We start from the raw sequence: 24467 nt of genomic DNA, 5'->3' as shown, positions 1-24467 counted from the left end.
ACAGACGCTGACTCTTAACTATGCAGCGTTCCAGTTTTTATGTTCCGTTCTCCTGCCATGTTTTGTTTAGTTGTTTGTTTTCCACGTTAAAGCCAGGCTGGTTCAGTTTATGTTGCAGGGTTTGTTGGTCGTTGGAGCTCAAACGGGCATAAAGTCGTTGTTATAGAAATGGTGTCTTTTAGTTTGAGTAGAATGAGATTCTCCCTCTCAGTCTTTAGGGATTGAACGTTAGATTCTGCGATACGCGATGTGTCGATCATTTATGAGGAGATCAAACTTGTCCTAGAGCTCACGAGAGTCTGAGCTTTAACAGTCTTTGCCAGTTTTTGAAAATACTCTGGAGTTCAGTCAAACACAAACCGACGACTGAAAGACAGAGGATCACAGACTTCATGATTTGTCAGACCAGCATTCAGCACTCACTGATAGACTCTGCTCTGGGAAATCAAAGAAGAAAAGTCGACTATGGGTGTCGTTGCGATTTCTCTTAACGTCGTTGCGATTTCTCTTAACGTCGTTGCGATTTCTCTTAATGTTGCGATTTCTCTTTGTCGTGATTTCTCTTAATGTCGTTGCGATTTCTCGTAATGTTGCGATTTCTCGTAATGTCGTTGTGATTTCTCTTAATTACGTTGCGATTTCTCTTAATGTCCTTGCAATTTCTCTTAATGTGGTTGCGATTTCTCTAAATGTTGCGATTTCTCTAAATGTCGTTGTGATTTCTCGTAATGTAGCTGTGAGTTCTCTTAATTACGTTGCGATTTCTCTTGACGTCGTTGCGATTTCTCTTGACGTTGTTGCAATTTCTCTTAGCGTTGTTGCGATTTCTCCTAATGTTGCGATATCTACAAAGGTTGCGATTTCTCTTTGTCGTTGCGATTTCTCTTAATGTCGTTGTGATTTCTCTTAACGTCGTTGCGATTTCTCTTAACGTCGTTGCGATATCTCGTAACGTCGTTGGGATTTCTCGTAACGTCGCTGGGATTTCTCTTAACGTCGTTGCGATTTCTCTTAAAGTCGTTGCGATTTCTCTTAACGTCGTTGCGATATCTCGTAACGTCGTTGGGATTTCTCGTAACGTCGTTGGGATTTCTCTTAACGTCGTTGCGATATCTCGTAACGTCGTTGGGATTTCTCGTAACGTCGCTGGGATTTCTCGTAACGTCGCTGGGATTTCTCTTAACGTCGTTGCGATATCTCGTAACGTCGTTGTGATTTCTCTTAACGTCGTTGCGATTTCTCTTAACGTCGTTGCGATATCTCGTAACGTCGTTGGGATTTCTCGTAACGTCGCTGGGATTTCTCTTAACGTCGTTGCGATTTCTCTTAAAGTCGTTGCGATTTCTCTTAACGTCGTTGCGATATCTCGTAACGTCGTTGGGATTTCTCGTAACGTCGTTGGGATTTCTCTTAACGTCGTTGCGATTTCTCTTAACGTCGTTGCGATTTCTCTTAACGTCGTTGCGATTTCTCTTAACGTCGTTGCCATTTCTCTAAACGTCGTTGCCATTTCTCTTAACGTCGTTGCCATTTCTCTAAACGTCGTTGCCATTTCTCTTAACGTCGTTGCCATTTCTCTTAACGTCGTTACGATTTCTGTTGACGTCGTTGCCATTTCTGTTGACGTCGTTGCCATTTCTGTTAACGTAGTTGCGATTTCTCTTAACGCCGTTGCGATTTCTCTTAATGTAGTTAGTCAAAATCACTGGATCAGATAATGGGCCGATCCGTAAATCCTTTCTATCGCATACTTCACTCTGCACATGTTGTTAAACAAATGTAAATAAGAATCAGCCAAAGCATTTTTAGCTGAGTCACGTTTGGGCCGTTTATTTTTGTTCTTTTTGGCGAGAACAGTGTTTTTGTTTCACAGTTGGAGAACGATGTCTTTGGAACGACTCTGAGCTAATGTGTCGTTAACGGAGCTTCATAAATGCTCTAAAAATGATCGCCTTGGACTGACATTATACTGTGTTGTAGATTTACAATAAGATTTATAGGTTGTCGGTTGTTTTGAGGAGGTTTAAAACACAGACTTTTTGTCCAACTGTTTTTAAATGCATTATTTAGTAAGAAATTGAGCTGAACTTTGAGGCAGGATCCGCTCCAGGAGGAGTTTAAATTATCTTGGGTAGTGAGTAGTGAAGGATGGATCGGCGAGATTGACAGGCGGATCGGGGGGGGGGACGCTCAAACATCTCTGTGGACGCTCAAACGATCTGTTGTGGTACAAAGGGAGCTAAAACAGAAGCTAAGGTTCTCGAGCTACTGGTCGATCTACGTTCTGAACCTCACTTTACGGTCATGAGCTTTTGGGTAATCGCTGAAAAAGAGCGAGATTGCGGTGATACAGGCGGCCGAAATCAGGGGTAACCCTCACCCTGGAGTGGAACCACTGCTTCTCCACGTCGAGCGGCGTCGGCTGAGGTGGTTTGAGCATCTGGTTAGGAGGCCTCCTGGATGTCCTGGGCGCGTCCTTTCCAGGAAGAGGCCTCAGGGGCCAACCCAGGACACCATGATGGTCTGGGAACCCCATTTTGGATCCCCTGGAGGATCCGAAACTACTGTTATCTCATAATTATGACTTTTTTTATCTCATAATTTATACTTTTATCTCATAAACATGTCTTTTTAACTAATTAATTTCGGCTTTTTTTAATCGCATAATTGCGACTTTTATCTCATAATTTCGACTTTTATCTCATAATTGTGACTTTTTGGCTCATCATTTCCGTTTTTTTATAATCTCATAATTTCGACTCTTTTTATTTGATAATTTTGACTTTATCTCATAATTTCCACTTTAATCTCATAATTTCGACTTTTATCTCATAATTATGTCTTTTTAACTCATAATTTCGTCTTTTTTTAATCGCATAATTGCGACTTTTATCTCGTAATTTCGACTTTTATCTCATAATTGTGACATTTTTTATCTCACAATTATTACTTTTGAACTAATTTCTAGCTATTTTTATTTGCATAATTTTGGCTTTTATCTCATAATTGACTCTTTATCTCATAATTACGACTTTTTATCTCATAATTTTGACTCTTTTATCTCATAATTTCGACTGTTTTTATATCATAAATTTTATTTTTATCTCATAATTTCTACTTTTTTTTTTAATCTCATCTGGGAACCCCTTTGGGATCTCCTGGAGGAGCTGGAGCGCGACCTGGACCCGGATAAGCTTGAGACAACTGGACTGAACTCTGACTTTTAGATTAATATTCTGAATAAATCAGTTAGATACAGTTTAGTACAAGTATATCTGACAAGTAAGGGTTCAATATTAGACGTCCGGATGATGGAAATGGAATCGTTGTCCTGAGTTTCTCTCGTTTCCCCCAAATTGTTTTTCAGACCTTGATTTTTAATTATTCTTGGATCGACACAATTAGCCGTTTTTGGAATGGAAGTTTGAGTCTGGGCAGTTTTCCCAGCACACTAACGCCACGCCTCCTCCTCCTCCTCCTCCTTGTAGTGCGATTACCGTCCTCCCCGAGTATGAGTGAGCGATGATAAATGTGCCGGAGCAAAGCTGCCCTCTCAGCTTCCTCTCTCTCTCTCTTTGCGTCGTCGTCGCATCCCGTGTTCGCACGCAAATGTGCGATCGATGGCAGAAGATAAGACGACGTCTGTGTTAAATATGGAATCGATGCCGTTGTAGGATCGCCGTTTATCCGTTGACCTTGACTCTGCGCCGGCAAACGAAACTGTGATGTGAGGGTTGGACGAGACCGCCAGGCCTGTTTGGTTCAATGCTGCAGCGTTTGTAGCGATGTGATTTATGGCTTTATAACCTGCTGATGTGTCCTCGGGCTCACAGCGTTCACATGTCGAGCTTTAGTAGCAGGCAGGAATCCTCGGATGTTTGAAGACTGAAGAGATTTGAACTGGCTAGAGAAAATTAGAATAATAATTTAGACTTTTTATCTCATAATTTCAACTTTTAGTCTCCTCATTTCTATTTTTTTTTTTTTAAATGCAAACCTCTTAAGGAATAATATCTTCAAAAAAACAAAAAGTATCTCGGAATTACTTGAAATTTACCATCATAATAGTCGGCATCGCCATGAACAAGGATCTGTTGAAAATATTTGCAAACCTCTTACGGAATAATTTTAATGAATTTTTGAATATCAGGAAATGATCCATTTGCCCTGATGCACTTTGACAGTGAGCTGACTTTCTTCAAAAAAACTAAAAGTATCTCCGAATGACTTGAAATTTACCATCATAATAGTCGGCATCGCCCTGAACAAGGATCCGTTGAAAATATTTGCAAATCTGCTAAGGAATAATTTTAACGATTTTTTGAAATTCAGGAAATGATCCATTTTCCCTGATGCACTTTGACAGTGAGCTGACTTTCTTCAAAAAAACAAAAAGTATCTCCGAATGACTTGAAATTTACCATCATAATAGTCGGCATCGGCCTGAACAAGGATCCATTGAAAATATTTGCAAACCTCTTAAGGAATAATTTTAATGAATTTTTGAAAATCAGGAAATGATCCATTTGCCCTGATGCACTTGAACAGTGAGCTGACTTTCTTCTCGAAAACAAAAAGTATCTCGGAATTATTTGAAATTTACCATCATAATAGTCGGCATCACACTGAACAAGGATCCGTTGAAAATATTCGCAAACCTCTTAAGGAATAATTTTAATGAATTTTTGAAATTCAGTAAATGATCCATTTACCCTGATGCACTTTGACAGTGAGCTGACTTTCTTCAAAAAAACAAAAAGTATCTCCGAATGACTTGAAATTTACCATCATAATAGTCGGCATCGGCCTGAACAAGGATCCATTGAAAATATTTGCAAACCTCTTAAGGAATAATTTTAATGAATTTTTGAAAATCAGGAAATGATCCATTTGCCCTGATGCACTTTGACAGTGAGCTGACTTTCTTCTCGAAAACAAAAAGTATCTCGGAATGACTTGAAATTTACCATCATAATAGTTGGCATCACCCTGAACAAGGATCTGTTGAAAATATTCGAATATCTCTTAAGGAATAATTTTAATGAATTTTTGAAAATCATGAAATTATCTATTTGCCCTGATGCACTTTGACAGTGAGCTGACTTTCTTCTCGAAAACAAAAAGTATCTCGGAATGACTTGAAATTTACCAGCATAATAGTCGGCATCACCCTGAACAAGGATCTGTTGAAAATATTTGCAAACTCTTAAGGAATAATTTTAATGAATTTTTGAAATTCAGGAAATCATCCATTTGTACTGATGCACTTTGACAGTGAGCTGACTTTCTTCTTGAAAAAAAAAAAAAAAAAAGTATCTCGGAATTACTTGAAATTTACCATCATAATAGTCGGCATCATCCGGAACAAGGATCCGTTGAAAATATTTGCAAACCTCTCAAGGAATAATTTTCATGAATTTTCGAAATCCAGGAAATGATCCATTTGCCCTGATGCACTTTGACAGTGAGCTGACTTTCTTCTCAAAAACAAAAAGTATCTCGGAATTATTTGAAATTTACCATCATAATAGTCGGCATCACCCTGAACAAGGATCCGTTGAAAATATTCGCAAACCTCTTAAGGAATAATTTTAATGAATTTTTGAAATTCAGTAAATGATCCATTTTCCCTGATGCACTTTGACAGTGAGCTGACTTTCTTCAAAAAAACAAAAAGTATCTCCGAATGACTTGAAATTTACCATCATAATAGTCGGCATCGCCCTGAACAAGGATCCATTGAAAATATTTGCAAACCTCTTACGGAATAATTTTAATGAATTTTTGAATATCAGGAAATGATCCATTTGCCCTGATGCACTTTGACAGTGAGCTGACTTTCTTCAAAAAAACTAAAAGTATCTCCGAATTACTTGAAATTCACCATCATAATAGTCGGCATCGCCCTGAACAAGGATCTGTTGAAAATATTTGCAAAACTCTTAAGGAATAATTTTAATGAATTTTTGAAATTCAGGAAATCATCCATTTGTACTGATGCACTTTGACAGTGAGCTGACTTTCTTCTTAAAAAAAAAAAAAAGTATCTCGGAATGACTTGAAATTTACCATCATAATAGTCGGCATCATCCGGAACAAGGATCCGTTGAAAATATTTGCAAACCTCTCAAGGAATAATTTTAATGAATTTTTGAAACTCAGGAAATGATCCATTTGCTCTGATGTACTTTGACAGTGAGCTGACTTTCTTCTCGAAAACAAAAAGTATCTCGGAATGACATGAAATTTACCATCATAATAGTCGGCATCACTCTGAACAAGGATCTGTTGAAAATATTTGCAAACCTCTCAAGGAATAATTTTAAGGAATTTTTGAAAATCAGGAAATTATCCATTTGCCCTGATACACTTTGACAGTGAGCTGACTTTCTTCAACAAAAACAAAAAGTATCTCGGAATGACTTGAAATTTACCATCATAATAGTCGGCATCGCCCTGAACAAGGATCCGTTGAAAATATTTGCAAAATTCTTACGTAATAATTTTAATGAATTTTTGAAGTTCAGGAAATGATCCATTTGCCCTGATGCACTTTGACAGTGAGCTGACTTAATCTCATAATTTTGTCTTTTTATCTCAATTTCGACTTACATAATTATGTGTAGCTGAGTATGTGTGGAAATATTGCGTTACACACAAATTAGCCGTTGTTTATATTGGGTCTTTGCCGGCTCTGCTTTGTCATCCTCTAAATGTGGGGCCTCGTATAAAAACATTGGACTGAAATCTCGCCACCGACGATAAATATGCGCACATTTTACCGCCTCGTTATTGATTTTGGACGCGTTCCTCCTGGTTTTGTGAGTCTCCTGACTCTGCGTCTCTGGAATCACTCCAGATCCTGGATTTTGTTTTTTTTTTTTTCAGCCAACATTTGTCAAAACCAGTGAATTCATCCAGCTGTTTTCTGTGTTTTTTCCTGATTGTGACATTGGCAAACCCCGTTTGGTGCCGTGTGATTTAGTCGTTTACTCAGAAATATACAGACATTTCCCTTTGGACTCCGTTACCGACAACATTTTCAGATTGCATTTTTCACCGGCAACAGAATCTCCGCATCTTTCCTCCCCTGTAGCCTCAGGGGTTTTTATTTTATTTTATTTTGGAGATAACATTTAATTCCAGCCTGGGTTTCACTCACTTCACCAGCAGCCAAACCAAAACCCCTGTCACACCCTGTGGCCGCCGGAGCCAGGTGCGATGATTTATTTATTGTTTTTTATTGAGTTTGGAAAGAACTCCGCTCTTGTTGTCGTCCTCTCGATTCCTGTGCTAAATCCCCGCCGGATTCTTCACCGCCGCTAAACTCAATAACCGGCGGTCGACTGCCGAGCGGAGCCAATCAGAATGTGCTCTCCGCTGTGTGACTGAAGGAGTTTGAGGCCGGTAAATAAACGTTTGATCGTAAGGTTCATCATAAACATGCCTGGAGCTGCCTGCGACGGACGGTTTTAATGATTTAACCCTTTTAACACTTGACTTATGTGCAGTTTAAGGTGAATAAAGGCGTTTGTTTTTAGTCTTTTTCAGTCAGTCGTGGTCTTCTGCTGTTTCAGCCGTTCATATTTTGATTGTAAAAAGCGCTTATATGAGTTACTTGACGTTCTCCTCTGACCTTTTTGCATCAGCAAGGCCGGTTTTTGCACCAAGGGAACTTAATATTTAGGGTTCGAGCACGACTGTGCAAGAAGAGTTATTATTATTATTATTTTTCCCACAAGCAAATCACATTTTTCAAGGCCTGAACGTATCCCAAAACTCACGGATTTCTGTGACCACATCGGACCTGGTGCAAATTGACGAATGAAAGTGGTTTGGGTAATGTGCGTAAAAAATTGGAAGTGGGCGGGGCTAAAGACTGACGCAAAAAAGTGCTTGTAGGACATCTACAACGTACATGAACGAAACTTGGTACACACGTTCCTTAGGTCGGGCCGTAAATAAAAGTCGATGACAAGTGTCCTGTGAATCCTACAGGAAGGCCGCCATTTTGGATTGAACGCAAAAACAGAGGCGTTTTTGGTGATTTTGCACCAATGCTACAAAATCTATCTAGTTCTTCTTCTTCTTATTATTTTTCCCAAAAGTAAATCCCTTATTTCAAGGCCTGAACATACCCCCCAAACTCATGGATTTCTGCGACCGAATCAGACAGAATGTTAATTTACGTCTGAAAGTAGTTTGGGGAAAGTGCGTAAAAAAATTGGAAGTGGGAGGGGCTTACCAAAATGAAAAACAGCTTTCATCGGACGGCTTTTTGTCGTGTTTCACGTACGTGAACGAAACTTGGTACACGTGTTAATCACGTCAGGACGGTCCAAAAAGTCAACATTGCGAGAAATGGTCAACTTTCAGAGCTAGCTAATCATCACTGCTCTCATACCACTGTCGACTTTTATCTCATAATTATGACTTTTAACTCATAATTTCGACATTTTTTATCTCATAACTCAATTTTTTTTTCTCATAATTTCGACTTTTTATCTCATAATTTCGATTTTTTTTTTTGTCTCATAATTTCGATTTCTTTTATCTCACAATTTTGACATTCTATCTAATAATCATGACTTTTTGTCTCATAATTTCAAAAAAAATTTATCAGCCACTTTGCGAACAGCTCACATAGCCACTGTCGATGGTCCTTTAAAGGACCATTTATACTCCATTTTTGTCCGTCAATTCCGTCGCTACCTTACCTACGTCTTTCGCATCGATATGGACGTCGACACGATACTTCCTCTAGAGGGCAGTGCAGGTATCACAGATAGCCCCTGTCGTCGCTCAGTTTTCTAAACCAATGATTTCAACTGTGGGTTCCTTATACGTCATTTTACCGACTTATTGGACAATTGACTCTATGCTGCCCCCCGCAGATTCCGGCGGTAGTGCTCCGTTTCCTCCGTCATTGTTAGCTTCCCAGCTTTGCCGCGCAATAGTAGACGAAGGTCCAGACTGTCCGTCAAAGATAATAAACCAACAAACACCAACACAAAGACCGAGTGTCGACTGTGGCGAGTAAACGAGTCCACGCCGCCGCGAGGTGTCACGGTTCGCCGTTTCCACCGTCTCTTCTGAGACGAAACCATCCGTGGAGGAACTTCTTAGCAACCGTCGTCGCCTCGACAACTCTCCTTCATCACGTTCCTCCCCGCGACAACAAAAACACAAAAAAGAGTTTCGCATTCAAGGGCAGTTTAGCCTAAAAATGTGAACCTTTCATTATAGTCAAAGGTTGTTTTTTTATATATCTTCTGGCTTCCAGCTGCAGAGGATTTAATTTTTCAAACTTGTGACAGTCTTTTAAAGTCGCTCCCTCGTACATTTTTTGTTCTCATCTCTAAAATATTGATAGATCTTTCTCTCTCTCTGTTCTACGGCTACATCTCCACTGCAGGTACATTAGGGCTTTGCTGTTTTTGCGTCGGTGGAAATGGAACAAAATCCATCACCGTTGAAAGTTTCTCGTTAATCTTTTCCTGCTGCTTTTATTTAATTGTGAAAACAAACCACGAGCAGACAAAAGTAGTTTAAAGGCGGCTGTAAATTCAGAACATATTCACCTGCTGTTAGCGTTGTCATCTCCGATGTTATAGCGTTTTACGACCGTACGATAGTTGTTAAATGTTTCTGGTGAACGATTTTCATTTTTTAGTTGGGTTTGACCTTGAGAGGAATTTGCGAGACAGGAAAATCCACCTGAAATTGGAAAACCTTCAACAAAGATGACTTTTACTTGAGGTTATATTCAAATGATATTAGCCAGGGATGTTTTTGGGAGGAATAATGAATAAAATTAAAACTGCAAGTATAGGCGTCAGTGCTGGGGGCGAAGCCTTGATGAACCCAGGTGCACGGACATCATGGAAGTCCAGACGGCGCTCGATTGAAGCTGCTGTTGCTTTCTGTGCCCAGTGTGTGGCGCTAGAGGAAGATCTCATGGCTACGAACTTGAACAAATTCCTGATTGTAAATCCTGGCAAACTTCAAATCCTGGGAAAACGAGCAGGGACGGAGGGGAAAACACCGACACAGGTGACGCTAATTGGCTCTGGGACACAAAGCGTATGCAGAGCAAAGCTAGCAAAGACGCTAACCTCAACTTAGCACTGTGGAAGCGAGATCGGACATAATCCCATCTAATTTGGACTTAATTTGGACTTAAGGGTGTTTATTGCAATCAGTGTTTCCTCTTTAGCGCCACAGATCTCGCTTCCACAGTGCTCCGCAGCTCCAAAGTTGAGGTTAGCATCTTTGCTAGCTTTGCGCTGCATACGCTTTGCATCCCGAAGCTAATTAGCTTCACCCGTGTCGTTGTTTTCCCCTCCGTCCCTGCTCGTTTTTCCCAGGATTTGAAGTTTGCAATTTACAATCACGAATTTGTTCAAGTTCGTAATGGGGCGGGGTTAAACGTGACTTCCTAGCTCGCAGCCATAACGGAGAAGTTCAAAAGTTATAAATAGCATTTTTAAAAAAAATGTGTTTCTTTAAGTTTTTGTGTTGAATGAATATAGCTAAAATTTTCCAGAGGATTTAAATTTTTGGTAAAAGTTCGAGCTGTCATCTCAGTTTCTTAAATTAGCCTAAAATGGCTAAGCTACGCGAAAACCATCCATCTATGAATGAATGTATGTATGTATTTATATACGTACATGTATGTACATGTTTTTTTCCACTTTAAACTAGTCAATCTTTTAAAGGGACCACAGGTGCAAATTAGCCGTTTAGCTAACCCTGGTATAGAACCTGTTCTATACGCGGTCCCTGTTAACAAAAACCAATAAACTAAACTAAACTAAAGCTACTTCAGCCTTAAATATACATATCAAAGACAAAGATTTTTGAAATGTTAACCCTTTCTTTCCACAACTCCATACATAAACCCTCCAAAAAACAACAATAATTTCGATAAAATACATTAATTCAAGGTGTATTTGTTATAATTATCAGACCCTAATATGGGTCAACGATTGGCAGCAAGGTTGATTTTGATGGAAAAAACTCACTAATTTGTTCCTCTGGACAAAAAAGTCCTATTGAAAAGCATTGAAGTGACGTTTTCTGCCACAAGGAACAAATTAGTCAGTTTTTTTTAAAGGAACTCTTTAGGGTTAAATGGTCAGTTTGATGTCGTGATGGTGTCCACGTCCTTCCTGCGTCACACCTGGCCGGCGTTCCGTTTTTTTTTTGTTTTTTTTTGCCGGGGCCAATTTTCCGCAATCTGTGCAGGAAATGATTAACTGCGGCGAACGAATTTGACTAATTCGACCAATTTACCTTGTGATTATTTTTTTTTTGAGTCCGGGGACACTCGGGCCGCCGCACGCGAGATTAGCTTCCTGATGTAGAGTAGGACGTTATTGGTGTGTGTGTGTGTGCGCGCGGCCTAGCGTAGTCAATCATTCCTCAGTCTGACGCTGCCGCCGAGACGTGACGCGGCACTTCTGCCGACAACGTCGTTATTAATAATAAAAATAATAATAATAATAATATTATTACCCAAGTGCGTATTTACAGTAAATAATCATCGTCTTGTCACCGTTCGACCACCTGACGCTCACCCCGTGTGTGTGTGTGTGTGTGAGAAAACACCTGCCATTTTGACGCCTGATAATAATCTGCGAGCTATTTTAAGCCCGTGTGTGTGTGTGTGTGTGTGTGGGGGGGGTGATGAAGGTTGCTGATGTCACAGCGGTGTTGCCTGGCAACAAATGTGTGTTTTCAGTCGGCAGGTTTTTTTTTTTTTTTGGCTGCTCCTGCAGTGAATCCAGTGTTTGGCGTGGATTTATTTATTTATTTGTTCCTTTTTGCTATTCGTGTCTCTGTTTCTCTGACAGACAGCAGATGCCTTTACTTTTTATTTATATATATATATATATATATATATATATACACACACACACACACGCTGAGAATGCAATTAAAAAAAGAAGTGGACTGCCTCGGAGCATCTGTCTTGTCGAATAAACTCTTTCTCCCCCTGCAGCCTTTGCCAAAAAAGCATCGGCTGGCGAGAGATTGGAAAAAAAACACGTCTGACGTGAGGGAGTTTTACAGGCAAACAACAACAACAACAATGGAAACACTTTAGTCGCTGAAGAAAAAACAGACTTTTTAAGAGTTGCGGACGCTCTGTGCCTCAGCCTGACAGCCGGTATTACACTGGATCAAGGGTTAATAATGACTCTTAACCTGAGACTGGAGAGCTCAGCGGAGCGAGATTACTCACTGCGGTGTGTGGATTTGAGGCGTGATTGTATCGGCGCCTGCAGGAAGGCTAACTTTTCTCAAGAGTGGTTTCTCAACTCGGACGGAAGGCTTATTAACTCTTTTTTTTTTTTCACGAGTCAGCACGTACGACTTTAGAATTTACAATGTTGTTCTTTACGCGCGCAAGCCACGAGCTGCCAAAACGCCGTTATTTAGCGTTAGCGTTAACCTGCACTCGTTAACAAGTAATTAACGGAAGTACAAAAAACTGAAGACTTTGAGATTTATTCAAACTCACCTCGAAGGCGGTGACATTTTAGCGGATTAGCTGATTTCAAAACACACCTGTGCTTGTGCTACTTTAGAGTGCGCTACCAAACTGTCCAGAAGAGGGCGCTGCGAGTACAGCTTGGTCTGCGTCACCGGCGATGTTAATTTTTGCGGAGGACAGAAACAAACCTCTTGTGTTGTAATTAACTCTCTAGTTTGTTTTCCTTATATTATTTATCAGTCTAGCGCTAATTCCTAAAGAGCTAGCGATATCAAAAATTTGGCGGAAGTCGTTCATGGATGAACTGTGTTTCTGGTTTGGTTTGGTACCGCACAGTATACATTTCTTGCGTTTCCTCCTAAAATAACCAAACCCCCTACGGTTCCATTGTTTGGCACCCTTCCCTTTTGGTGCCAGAGCAAAACGATGAGGTTTTGAGCTAGCCTAGCTTGTATTAATATACGAGTCAGCACGTTTCAACTTTAGAATTTACATTGTTGTTCTTTCCGCACGCAAGCCACAAGCCACAAGCTGCCAAAATGCCGTAATTTAGCGTTAGCGTTAACCTGCGCTCGATAATGTCAGGTTGTTTTCCAACAAGTAATTAATGGAAGTACAAAAAACTGAAGACTTGAGATTTATCCAAACTCACCTTAAAGTGAGTTTAGCTGATTTCAAAACACACCTATGCTTGTGCTACTTTAGAGTGCGTTGCCAAACTGTCCAGAAGGGGGCGATGCGAGTACAACTTGGTCTGCGTCACCAGCGATTTCATTTTTGCCGACAGTGGAGGACAGAAACAAACCCTTTGTGTTGTACTTAACTCTCTATTTTGTTTTCCTTATATTATTTATTGGTCTAGCGCTAATTCCTAAAGAGCTAGCGCTATCAAAAATTAGGCGGAAGTCGTTCACGGATGACGAGAACTGTGTTTCTGGTTCGGTTTGGTTACCGCAAGGTATATATTTCTTGCGTTTCCTGCAAAAATAACCAAACCCCCTAGGGTTCCATTGTTTGGCACCCTTCCCTTTTGGTGCCACAGCAAAACGATGAGGTTTGAGCTAGCCTAGCTAGTCTTTCCTTTCACCGCCCGCAGCACACACCCCGCCTACCATTCCAAACGGACTACCGCTAGCTCCCAATTTCATTTGTTTTGAGTCATACCGTCGTGTTACCCAGCTCTGGGCATTGTTAGCATTAGCTTAACGCCTTTGTGTCGCTCAACACCAAAGCTGCTCTGGCTCTCTTTCTTTTTCGCTCGGTCTGATTACATTCCTGCAGATGTCGCGGCTCGTGTAATTACAACCCCGAGAGCCGAAGTGCGACGTCTTGTGTTATCTCGTCGTTTGGTTGGGAAGCGTCCGCCGTCGGCCCTTCCCCGACGTGGGAATTCATCTAGCGTTCGTTTCCAAGACCACAGAAGCGTTTGTCGAATCCTTTTTTGGTTTCCGAGGCACACGACGGGCATCTTTCATTAGCAAGTTAAGTAGTGAATTGGTATGCATCCACTCGGCCCCGAGCACACGGGGGCCGCGGTGTCTGGAAAGTCATTAGGGAGGCTACGTTTTTAGCTGATAGAAGGAAATTGTCCTTTTGAAGAGGTTTTTGTTTGGAAACGGGGAAAACGTTTGCATAATAAGTAGGTTCTGACGGAGAGTTTGAATAAATAATCTCATTGCGATTATTGTGACTGAAATTGTTTTTTTGTAGATTGTGATGTGTAGGTATTTAATATTTTATATAAAAAATGGTATTTTGACACATTTTGGCTCTAACGAACTGTGATTTCTTTCTGTGAACACGTTTTCCCCCCAAAATGAAGCTTGAACGACTATTTCATGACGTATATTTTTTTACGTTTACTATCAGTCCCGTGTGGTTGGCGCTTACAGCTAAGCTAACAGTCTCTAGATCTGTTCCTTACCTTTTCTATCTGTATCGAAGAACCCCGACGTACTTACGTACTTTGCTTTAAAGATGCCGTTGTGGCGGAAGTTGAAGGAAACGAGAGCAGACGATTGCAACAACAAAAAAAAGCAGTGGCCTTTTTACTGGTGCTGTCGAACGTTAACGCGTAAACAGTGTTTAACGGCGGAAAAAGGCGCACGTGACGTCATGTTTACGTGACTCCCGATTTGTTAAAATGAGTCTCTAAAGTAACGCTAAACTTTAAAAACAGAGGCACACATACGCAGTACACAGGTAAGCTAGTTATTTGTTAGCGCTGCTCTTTTCCTTTAGTAAACAGACCGCTCCAGTTCCACCGTAGGTGCGCTAATGGCACTAAAAGGAGCTAATGCAGCTAACGGAGCTAACGCGTCGTGCGTTAACCTTTTGCACAGCACTACTTTTTATGTCGTTTAAAGGGGACCGCGATACCTAAGCAACCATTTTCACGTCACGACTGCGCGAGGGCAACGTTAGCATCCCTCGATGGTGTTTACGTGCATTTGAAAAGTCAGATTTTAGTCAGACTAAGACAATACTTGGGTTTTCTTAGTGTCGTGTAAACACGTTAGTCTGACTAACAATCGAGCTAGTTTGAGTCGGACTAACGTAACTTGGATAATGTGATTCATAGTCCGATTACTCCTGCATGTGTACACTTAGTCGGACTGGAGTAGGACTTAGTAGGTCTTAGTCATGGACTATGGCCTTAGCTCTTTTTTAACAGTGCATGATAACGTACCTACTGTCTTATTTTTGTGATGGATTAAAAGTGTGCCCTCTTGTGGAGTGATTTAGAAGGTGTGGTGCACTTCTAGGCTGTATATGTCGAACTCAAACAGGGCTCGTAAGGTTTTCCTTTCAAAGTTTGCATATATAGTTGAATTTTGGATAAGAAGTCTGAACTCTTAGACGATCGTCCATGACGTTCTCTTGTGGCTGGTTTTCGCCCCAACAGAAAAAAACGTAAATCATATTCCTTCCCTCCGACTTTTCCTGAATTTTAACATCCTGTCCAATCTCTTGAGCTCGGCTAATCAAAGCCTTTTGTGTTCGTACCTGCGTCGGCTGCTCGGCAAACTGCCGACGCTGGAGCAGTTTGAGCTTTTCGCTTAATCACAGACTTTGTAGCAGAACTAATCCCACAGGTTTGTCCTGAAATCACTTATTCATCCAGGGAAAGGGATGTTTTTCTGCTGCAAGACCCAAGATCTCACCGTTTCTTGACGCGTTCTGGGGTTTTAGTCTGACGCAAACAAATTAAAATAAATTATTTAAAAAAAAAAAAACGGTAACTTTTCACAGTTCAGAATCTGGTCGAGCTCGTTTTTCTTCCTCCTACGACGCATTGTCTTAACAAATAACCTCAGGTCAACGTACTCGTTCAGTTTCCCCAGCAACCACACGATCGCCACGACAACCACAGGCCTTTATCTAACACAGTTTAGCATAGTTTTCAAGACGGTGGTGGGAGTCGGCTGAGACGCCACGATACAATATTATCACGATATTAAAGTGGCGATACGATAATATTACAATATCCAAGTGACGATATGACATCACCATATTGAAATGACCATGTTGTCACTATATTTAACTGACGATACGATGTTATTAGCGATATTTAAGTCACGGTATAGTCGCGATATTTAAGTCGCGATACAGCATCGTGATATTTAAGCGACGATGCGATGTTATCGCGATATTTAAGTGACGATATGACATCACAGTTTTTAAGTGACGATACGATGTTATCGCGATATTTAAGTCACGATATGACATCACAATATTTAAGTGACAATACGTTATCACGATATTTAAGTGACGATACGACGTTATCGCGATATTTAAGTGACGATATGACATCACAATTTTGAAGTGACGATACGATGTTATTGCGATATTTAAGTCACGATATAATCACGATATTAAACTGACGATACATCATGATATTTAAATGACGAAACAACTCAATATTTAAGTGACGATACGCCGACGTTATCGCGATATTTCAGTGACAAAACTGTGTTATTGCGATATTTAAGTGACGATGTGACGTCACCATATTTAAGTAACGATATGACATTGTGATATTTAAGTGATGATACAATGTTATTGCGATATTATTTGCTCTTGTGACAGTGAGCACTTGGCACCATCTAGTGGACTGAAACATCTTTTTTTTTTATGCTAAACCACAAAAGATCCTTGGTGTCTCAAAAAGCTCCGCAAAATATGCTACTGTATGTTTGGTGTTAGCTGCTAAGCTAACCTTTGCTGCTTCCTCTGATGCTAATCGACCATGTTGTTTAGGAGCGTAGATACTGGCTGTAAACGTTAGAAGCATTGGCGTCTACGTTTGTGTCGTCGGTACGAGTCCAATCTGTACTTTCCTCTGATTTGATTCCCAAACATCTCAAAGGACGTCGCTTCAATTCCCCCATTTGACATTTAGCTCGATGCTAACGACCCGGACGCTAAAACACTTAGCTGCTTTCAAACTGAACCTGAACTCATTTACTGGGCAAAGTGTTCAATGTGAGCGCTAAGTGCTAACATCGAACATCCAGCAACAGGATCCTGCTTTTCCAACACATTCATCACACTCAACATGGTTCTCACTGGACTGAGGGAGAAAGATTGATTTGTTTTTGTTCTGCAGAGAAAGAAGAAGAAGTCGGAGGAAAAGATTGAGGTGGGAGTACAGAGGGAAGATTAATGTTTTATTTTTAATGGTGATTGTGTGTGTGTGTGTGTGTGTGTGTGTGTGTGTGTGTACGTGAGTGTGTTTTCTAACCACGTCCACTGTCAGTTAGACGAGTGCGACGTCTTCTTCAGCGGAATTTGACATTTCACTTTCATAAAGTTTGCCTGAACTTCCTGTTTTGAGTCACCTGGGATCAGAACAACACTTCAGATTAGGACGAGGATTACTGTTTTTATTCTCATCATTATGATTTTTTAATCTCCTAATTATGACTTTTTAATCTCATAATTCTGACTTTTTAATCTCATAATTATGACTTAATCTATCAGAATTATGAGAATAAAAGTCATTGTGACTTTTTATGTCATAATTTCGACTTTTTAATCTCATAATTATGACTTTTCGTCTCATAATTTCGTTTTTTTAATCTCATAATTAAAATTTTCTCATCTCATAATTTCGACTTTACCTCAATCTCAATTTTCATAATCTCATAATTATGACTTTATATATAATTTCAACATTTCAATCTCATAATTTCCAATTTTTTTTAATCCCATAATTGTCCTTTTATCTCATAATTTCCACTTCATGTCTCATTATTTCGACCCTCTAATCTCATAATTGAAATTTTCTCATTTCATAATTTCGACTTTTTTAATCTCATAATTATGACTTCTTATCTCATAATTTCGACTTAATCTCATAATAAGATTTATTAATCTCATAATTTCAACTTTTTAATCTCATAATTTCGATTTTTTTAATCTCATAATTATGACTTATCTCATAATTTCGATTTAATCTCATAATTTCGATTTATTAATCTCATAATGTCAACTTTTTAATCTCATAATTTCAACTTTTTAATCTCATAATTTCGATTTTTTTAATCTCATAATTATGACTTATCTCATAATTTCGATTTAATCTCATAATTTCGATTTATTAATCTCATAATGTCAACTTTTTAATCTCATAATTTCAACTTTTTAATCTCATAATTTCGATTTTTTTTAATCTCATAACTATGATGGCGGGCTCACTCAGCCTTTTGTGATTCACAAACAAACTCCACTTTAACTAGTGCTTATAAATATATATAACTAAAGATGGTGATGAAATCGTCTCATATTGAACAGATTATTATTTCTTCTTCAGTCTCGTGTCATTTTCAGAGCGTTAACATGTAAATATATGCATCGAAGTGAACTTAACTCAGAGTTTAAGGTTATTTTGTTTTTAAACACAGCGAGAAAGCAGACGCTTTAGAATATTCTGCCAGAGGAAAATGATGATTTGGGTTTTGATGTTTGTTTGTTTTTCCCTCTTTTCAAAGAGCTAATGGCAAATTAAATTCAAAGTAGAAGGACAGTTATGCAAATGATCCCTCGTTCAATACGACAGTGGAATTAAACCTGGAGGGAAAACTACACTCACTGGCCACTTTATTAGGTGTATATATATATATATATATATATATACTCACTGGATATTTCCTCCATTTTTGTGGACCATTTTGTGCCTGAAAATCTCAGTATTGCCGTCAGCAGTTTGTGAAAATACTCCAACAACTATTTACTTAGCTGTTGAAGTTTGTGCTAAAGAGCTAATGTTTAAATCAACTAATATAAATATTAGCACAAACTTAAGCCGCTAAAGAGCTAACATTTAAATCAACTAATATAAACGTTAGCTCTTTAGCACAAACTTCTGCCACTAAAGAGATAACGTTTTAAATCTGCAAATATAAATATTAGCACAAAGAGCTAGCATCTAAATCAACAAATGTACATGTTAGTTCTTTAGCACACACTTCAGCCACTAAAGAACTAGCATTAGCACAATCTTCAATAGCTAATGTTTTAAATCAACTAATATACGGTAAATGTTGGCTCTTGTACAAACTTCAGCCACTGAAGAGCTAACATTAGCACAGTCTTCAGCCACTAAAGAACTAGCATTAGCACAAACCTCTGTCACTAAAGAGCTAACATTAGCACAGTCTTCAGCCACTAAAGAACTAGCATTAACACAAACTTCTGTCACTAAAGAACTAACATTAGCACAATCTTCTGACACTGAAGAGCTTACATTATCACTAACTTCTGTCACTAAAGAGCTAGCATTAGCACAAACTTCTGTCACTAAAGAGCTAATGTTTTAAATGTACTAATATAAACATTAGCACAAACGTATGCCACTAAAGCGCTAACAGTAGCACAAACTTCAGCCACCAGAGCTAACGTTTTAAATCCACTAATATAAATATTAGCACAAACGTATGCCACTAAAGTGCTAACATTAGCACATACTTCAGCCTTTAAAGAGCTAACATTAGCACAAACTTCAACCACTAAATGGCTAACATTTAAATCAATTCAAACAAATGTTAGCTCTTCAGCACAAACTTAAACCTGAAGCCACTGCTGAAGTTCGTTTAGCTAGTCGTTGATTTAGTTAAGCTACCTTTTCACAGCTAAAAAATGCGAGGAGTGAACAGTTAAGTAATTTTACTTTACTCTAGGTACTTTTACTGCAGTATCACCTTTAAGGCACTACTTTATACAACGTTAGCTGCTGAACATTAGCACATATCAGTGTGGAAACCTGACAGATTCACACTGACGGATGCAACGCTGAGTGGAAATAATACGCTCACACACACACACACACACACGCACGCACGCACGCACACGCACACACACACACACACTCTCCACGAGGACTCGAGGTCCTCAGTGTTTTCACGAACCTCCTCTTTGTCTCCAGAAACTGGTTCACCCATCACCTCCATCTGTGTCGGCCTGGAGGACTCACTGACGCCACCTGCTGGTCAGGCGGGGAAACCTGTTCCTGGTTACAATGGTGAGAATTTAAAAAGCAGAGAATTTAAGAAAATAAATGTCATAAAACACTATTTTATCAACACTAATTTACGTATAAATCTAACATGAAGTGTGTGTTGTTGTTGTTGTTGTTTATCGTCCACAGTCACAGTGGTCAGTGACGACATGCAGGAGGTGAAGCCGGGAACTCTGGGAAATATCGTGGTGAGGTGAGTTTGAGTCTGGATCTTTAACTTTATTTTTTTTCATCTCATAAAAATGTATTTTTAATTATTAATCTCATGCAAATTTTAATTTTCATCATAAATACGTTTTTATTGTGAACTATTAAACAAAACAAAACACTTTTATTTTGAAATATCATCATAAATATTATTATTTCAATGTCCTTTTCTTAAAAAGTTGTCATTTTGAGACCCCTGGATGATATAAAGTCATTTTTTCCCCAATGATTACGTTCATAAAAAAAAACCTAAGAGGTAGTCGACTTCATGTGCGTTTGCATTTACGAGGATCCTTGAATGCATCTCGCGGCCGCTGCTTTTAGCTCAACAAAAACGCGCAACAAAACTGTGTTTTATTGTGAAATTATGCGCGATACTGGTCTGAATATCACCAGATCTTTAAATATGAAATAACTTATAATAATATAATATAATATTAAACTTAGTCATTGAGAAATTCTAACATTTTAAATCGACTAATATAAATATTAGCACAAACTTCAGCCACTTAAAAGCTTACATTAGCACAAACTTCAGCCACTAAAGAGCTAAAATTAGCACCCATTCAGCCATTAAAGAGCTAACATGAGCACAAACTTCAGCCACAAAAGAGCTAACACTAGCACAAACTTCAGCCACAAAAGAGCTAACACTAGCACAAACTTCAGCCACTAAAAAACTAACATTAGCACAAACTTCAGCCACTGAAGAGCTAAAATAAGCACAAACTTCAGCCACTAAAGAGCTAACATTAGCACAAACTTCAGCCACTGAAGAGCTAAAATTAGCACACATTCAGCCATTAAAGAGGTAATAGTAGCATTGTGCATTTGCATTTACGAGGATCCTTGAATGCATCTCGCGGCCGCTCCTTTTAGCTCAACAAAAACGCGCAACAAAACTGTGTTTTATTGTGAAATTATGCGTGATACAGGACTGAATATCACCAGATTTTTAAATATTAAATATCTTATAATATTAAACTTAGTCATGGAGAAAATCTTTTGTGTTTTAAGGTCAAATTTAAGGCATTTAGTTGTGATAAAGGCTGTTTAAAGGCTGTTTAAAAGACCCTGAATTATCCCTTTAACACACATATTTATTGTTTTTCTTCCTCGTTCAGACTCCCTTTACCACCAGGTGCCGCTCTGTCGCTGTGGCAGAACCAGAATCTCTTTAAGAAGCTTTACTTCACCAAGTTCCCAGTGAGTTAAAACAATAATCTGATGTAAAAAACAAAAAAAATCATGGGAATAAGTGATGGATCTGAATCCAGGAGCAGCTTTTAGATGATTAAATGTGGTGAAAGGCTGCCCTCTAGTGGTGAAACCTTGAACTGCAGCGTTTCTCATGCTTCTCATTCACACACACTTTGGTCTCAGGGCTTCTACGACACCATGGACGCCGGCTTCGTGGACGACGGCGGCTTCCTGCACATCATGTCTCGCTCGGACGACGTCATCAACGTGGCCGGACACAGATTATCTGCGGGGGCTCTTGAGGAGGTGAGGTGGGGGGGGGGGGGGGATTATAATCCAGTCGTACTCATGTTACAAAAACAAAGGTTTATTATAGATTAGCTTTGAGAAATTTGACGTAAAATTCCATGCGTATCTTTTATTATTTATTGATTTATTTTATCTTCTATACGCCGTAATTTACGTGTGTGTGTGTTGTGTGTTTGTGTGTGTGTTGTGTAGTGTGTGTTGCAGCATCCCGCGGTGGCCGACTGCGCCGTGGTCGGTCTGGACGATTCGCTCAAGGGTCACGTTCCCTTAGCGCTGTGCGTCCTCAAGAACGGTGAGACGTGGATACGATACGAAACCGTAAAAAAAAAAAAATATGATGTTTAACCTGTAGGTGGCGCTCCGTTCAAAATGTCGACGCTTCGAAGGGCGGAGCTGTTATCGATCACAGCGAGTTTGGTGCAGATTGGAGCTTCTGCGGTGGAGTTATAAGAGTTTTGTTGTTGTTGTTGTTTTTTTGCTGCCCCCTAGTGGAGATTTTGTTAACTTTTATTCCGTATCCTGCCGAGAGTGAGCTGAGCAATTTTGACGTTGATCGCAGTAAAGCGCTAGGAGGAGGAGGAGTTTGTTTACATACGCTACAGGTGTGAGAAATCGTCAAAATTGTCCCCGATATCAGCAATTTGATCAAACCAAAATGGCCGCCTTGCGCTGAATTGCGTCCAAGTCGCACGTAGTTGTTTTCCGATTTTAGCCAAACTTCGTAAACTCGTAAACGCTCTCATGATTCCAAACACATTTCAAATTTACTTCCATTAGCTCCGCCCACCCAGAAGTCGGCCATTTTGGACTAGCATGTTTTAGCTAGCCGTGTCAAATTTGGTCTATGTGTTCTAGACACGTCCAAAGGCGTGGCCTCAGCGCTCCGACAAAGTTGGCGGTAAAGTTGCAGGAAAAGTACGCTAAATTTTCCACTTTTTGAAAATTTTAACGTAAATAGACACACTTCTGTCCGTATTTTAAATATGTACGTTATTTTTTTGTAGTAGGTGTTAAAACTTGGCGCACTTGTTGCTAGCATGATTCCAAACTAATTTGTATTTTACTTCCATTAGCTCCGCTCCACCCACAAGTCGGCCATTTTGGAAAAACAAACATGGCTAGTCTATTCATTGAAACAAACTTGTCCTAGCTTGTTCGTTAGCTAGCTGCGTCCATATGTTCCAGACACGTTAAAGATGTAAAGTTATTAAAGGATTTTCTCTACGTCAAAAGACGTGGCCTCAGCATTCCGACAAAGTTGGCGGTAAAGTTGCAGGAAAAGTACGCTAAATTTCCACTTTTTGAAAAATTTTACGTAAATAGACACATTTCTGTCCGTATTTTATGTATGTAGGTTATTTTTTTTGTCGTAGGTGTTAAAACTTGGCGCACTTGTTGCTAGCGTGATCCCAAACAAATTTGTAATTTACTTCCGTTAGCTCGGCCCACCCACAAGTCGGCCATTTTGGAAAAACAAACATGGCTAGTCTATTCATTGAAACAAACTTGTCCTAGCTTGATCGTTAGCTAGCCGCGTCCATATGTTCCAGACACGTTAAAGATGTAAAGTTATTAAAGGATTTTCTCTACGTCAAAAGACGTGGCCTCAGCGTTCCGACAAAGTTGGCGGTAAAGTTGCAGGAAAAGTACGCTAAATTTCCACTTTTTGAAAATTTTAACGTAAATAGACACATTTCTGTCCGTTTATTTTATAATGTACGTTATTTTTTTGTCGTAGGTGTTAAAACTTGGTGCATTTCCCAAGCTAATTTGTAATTTACTTACGTTAGCTCCGCCCACCCACAAGTCGGCCATTTTGGGAAAACAAACATGGCTAGTCTATTCATTGAAACAAACTCGTCCTAGCTTGATCGTTAGCTAGCTGCGTCCATATGTTCCAGACACGTTAAAGATGTAAAGTTATTCAATTGACGTTAAAATTGTAGGAAAAAATTCCGCTTTTTCAACGTTTTAACGTAAACAGACACTTGACATTTCTGTCCGTTCATTTTATATACGTACGTTATATTTTTTTGTCGTAGGTGTGAAGGAGAACGAGGAGAAGATCGCGATGGAGATGGTGAACCTGGTCCGACAGAACATCGGACCCGTGGCCGCGTTCAGGAAAGCGCTCTTCGTGCGAGCGCTGCCCAAAACGCGCTCGGGCAAAATCCCGCGCTCGTCTTTGGCCGACCTGGTCAACGGGAAACCGTACAAGGTACGAAATGCTAATGCTAAAAACATTAGCGTTAGCATTCATTAGCCTTATAAACCGAATTCTCTCACCCTCTCTCTTTTTTGTGGTCAGATTACGCCGACCATCGAGGACCCGGAGGTTTTCAAAGACATCGAGTGTCGGGTGGGAAAAGCGCAGCTAGCTCGCGGAGCCTGAGCTACGACAAAAGACTGAGGTCAGATTCACTTTAGTCACGACGTTTTCTCTCTGCGATGATTTTTTAACGTTTTAACGTCGCGATGAATCTGGAGCTGCAAACGGGAAGAAGAACTTTTTTGTCAAACGTTTACATCGATCTGTGGAAGGTGATTAGCAAAGTTTTAACGTTAAATTTTAACGTTTTAACTGGAACGATGTCACTTTATAGTTTGTCTTATATATATTATATATATATATTATATATTATATAGGAGCCAAATCTTGCTATTGTTCCAATCTAATCGTGTTTTTAATATTTTCTACGACTCATTCCAACAAAAAGCCTCTGGAAATAATTG

General features: G+C 39.5%; 1 protein-coding gene across 2 annotated transcripts in view; it reads left to right on the top strand.

The window, feature by feature from the left end:
- The window catches only part of acss3 (acyl-CoA synthetase short chain family member 3), a 48401-nt gene extending 23934 nt beyond the window's left edge, over window positions 1-24467 (top strand). For both annotated transcript variants that reach the window (XM_083910636.1, XM_083910637.1), the window contains exons 10-16: window positions 19926-20021; window positions 20148-20211; window positions 21350-21431; window positions 21609-21731; window positions 21927-22026; window positions 23777-23952; window positions 24043-24467. In XM_083910636.1, the coding sequence (XP_083766762.1) occupies window positions 19926-20021; window positions 20148-20211; window positions 21350-21431; window positions 21609-21731; window positions 21927-22026; window positions 23777-23952; window positions 24043-24126 (725 nt within the window). In that variant the 3' untranslated portion in view covers window positions 24127-24467. The remainder of the gene's footprint in view (window positions 1-19925; window positions 20022-20147; window positions 20212-21349; window positions 21432-21608; window positions 21732-21926; window positions 22027-23776; window positions 23953-24042) is intronic.

This window comes from Microchirus variegatus (genome assembly GCF_963457635.1).
Source record: "Microchirus variegatus genome assembly, chromosome: 2".
NCBI lineage: Eukaryota > Metazoa > Chordata > Actinopteri > Pleuronectiformes > Soleidae > Microchirus > Microchirus variegatus.
This window is presented reverse-complemented; position numbering and strand designations above follow the sequence as displayed.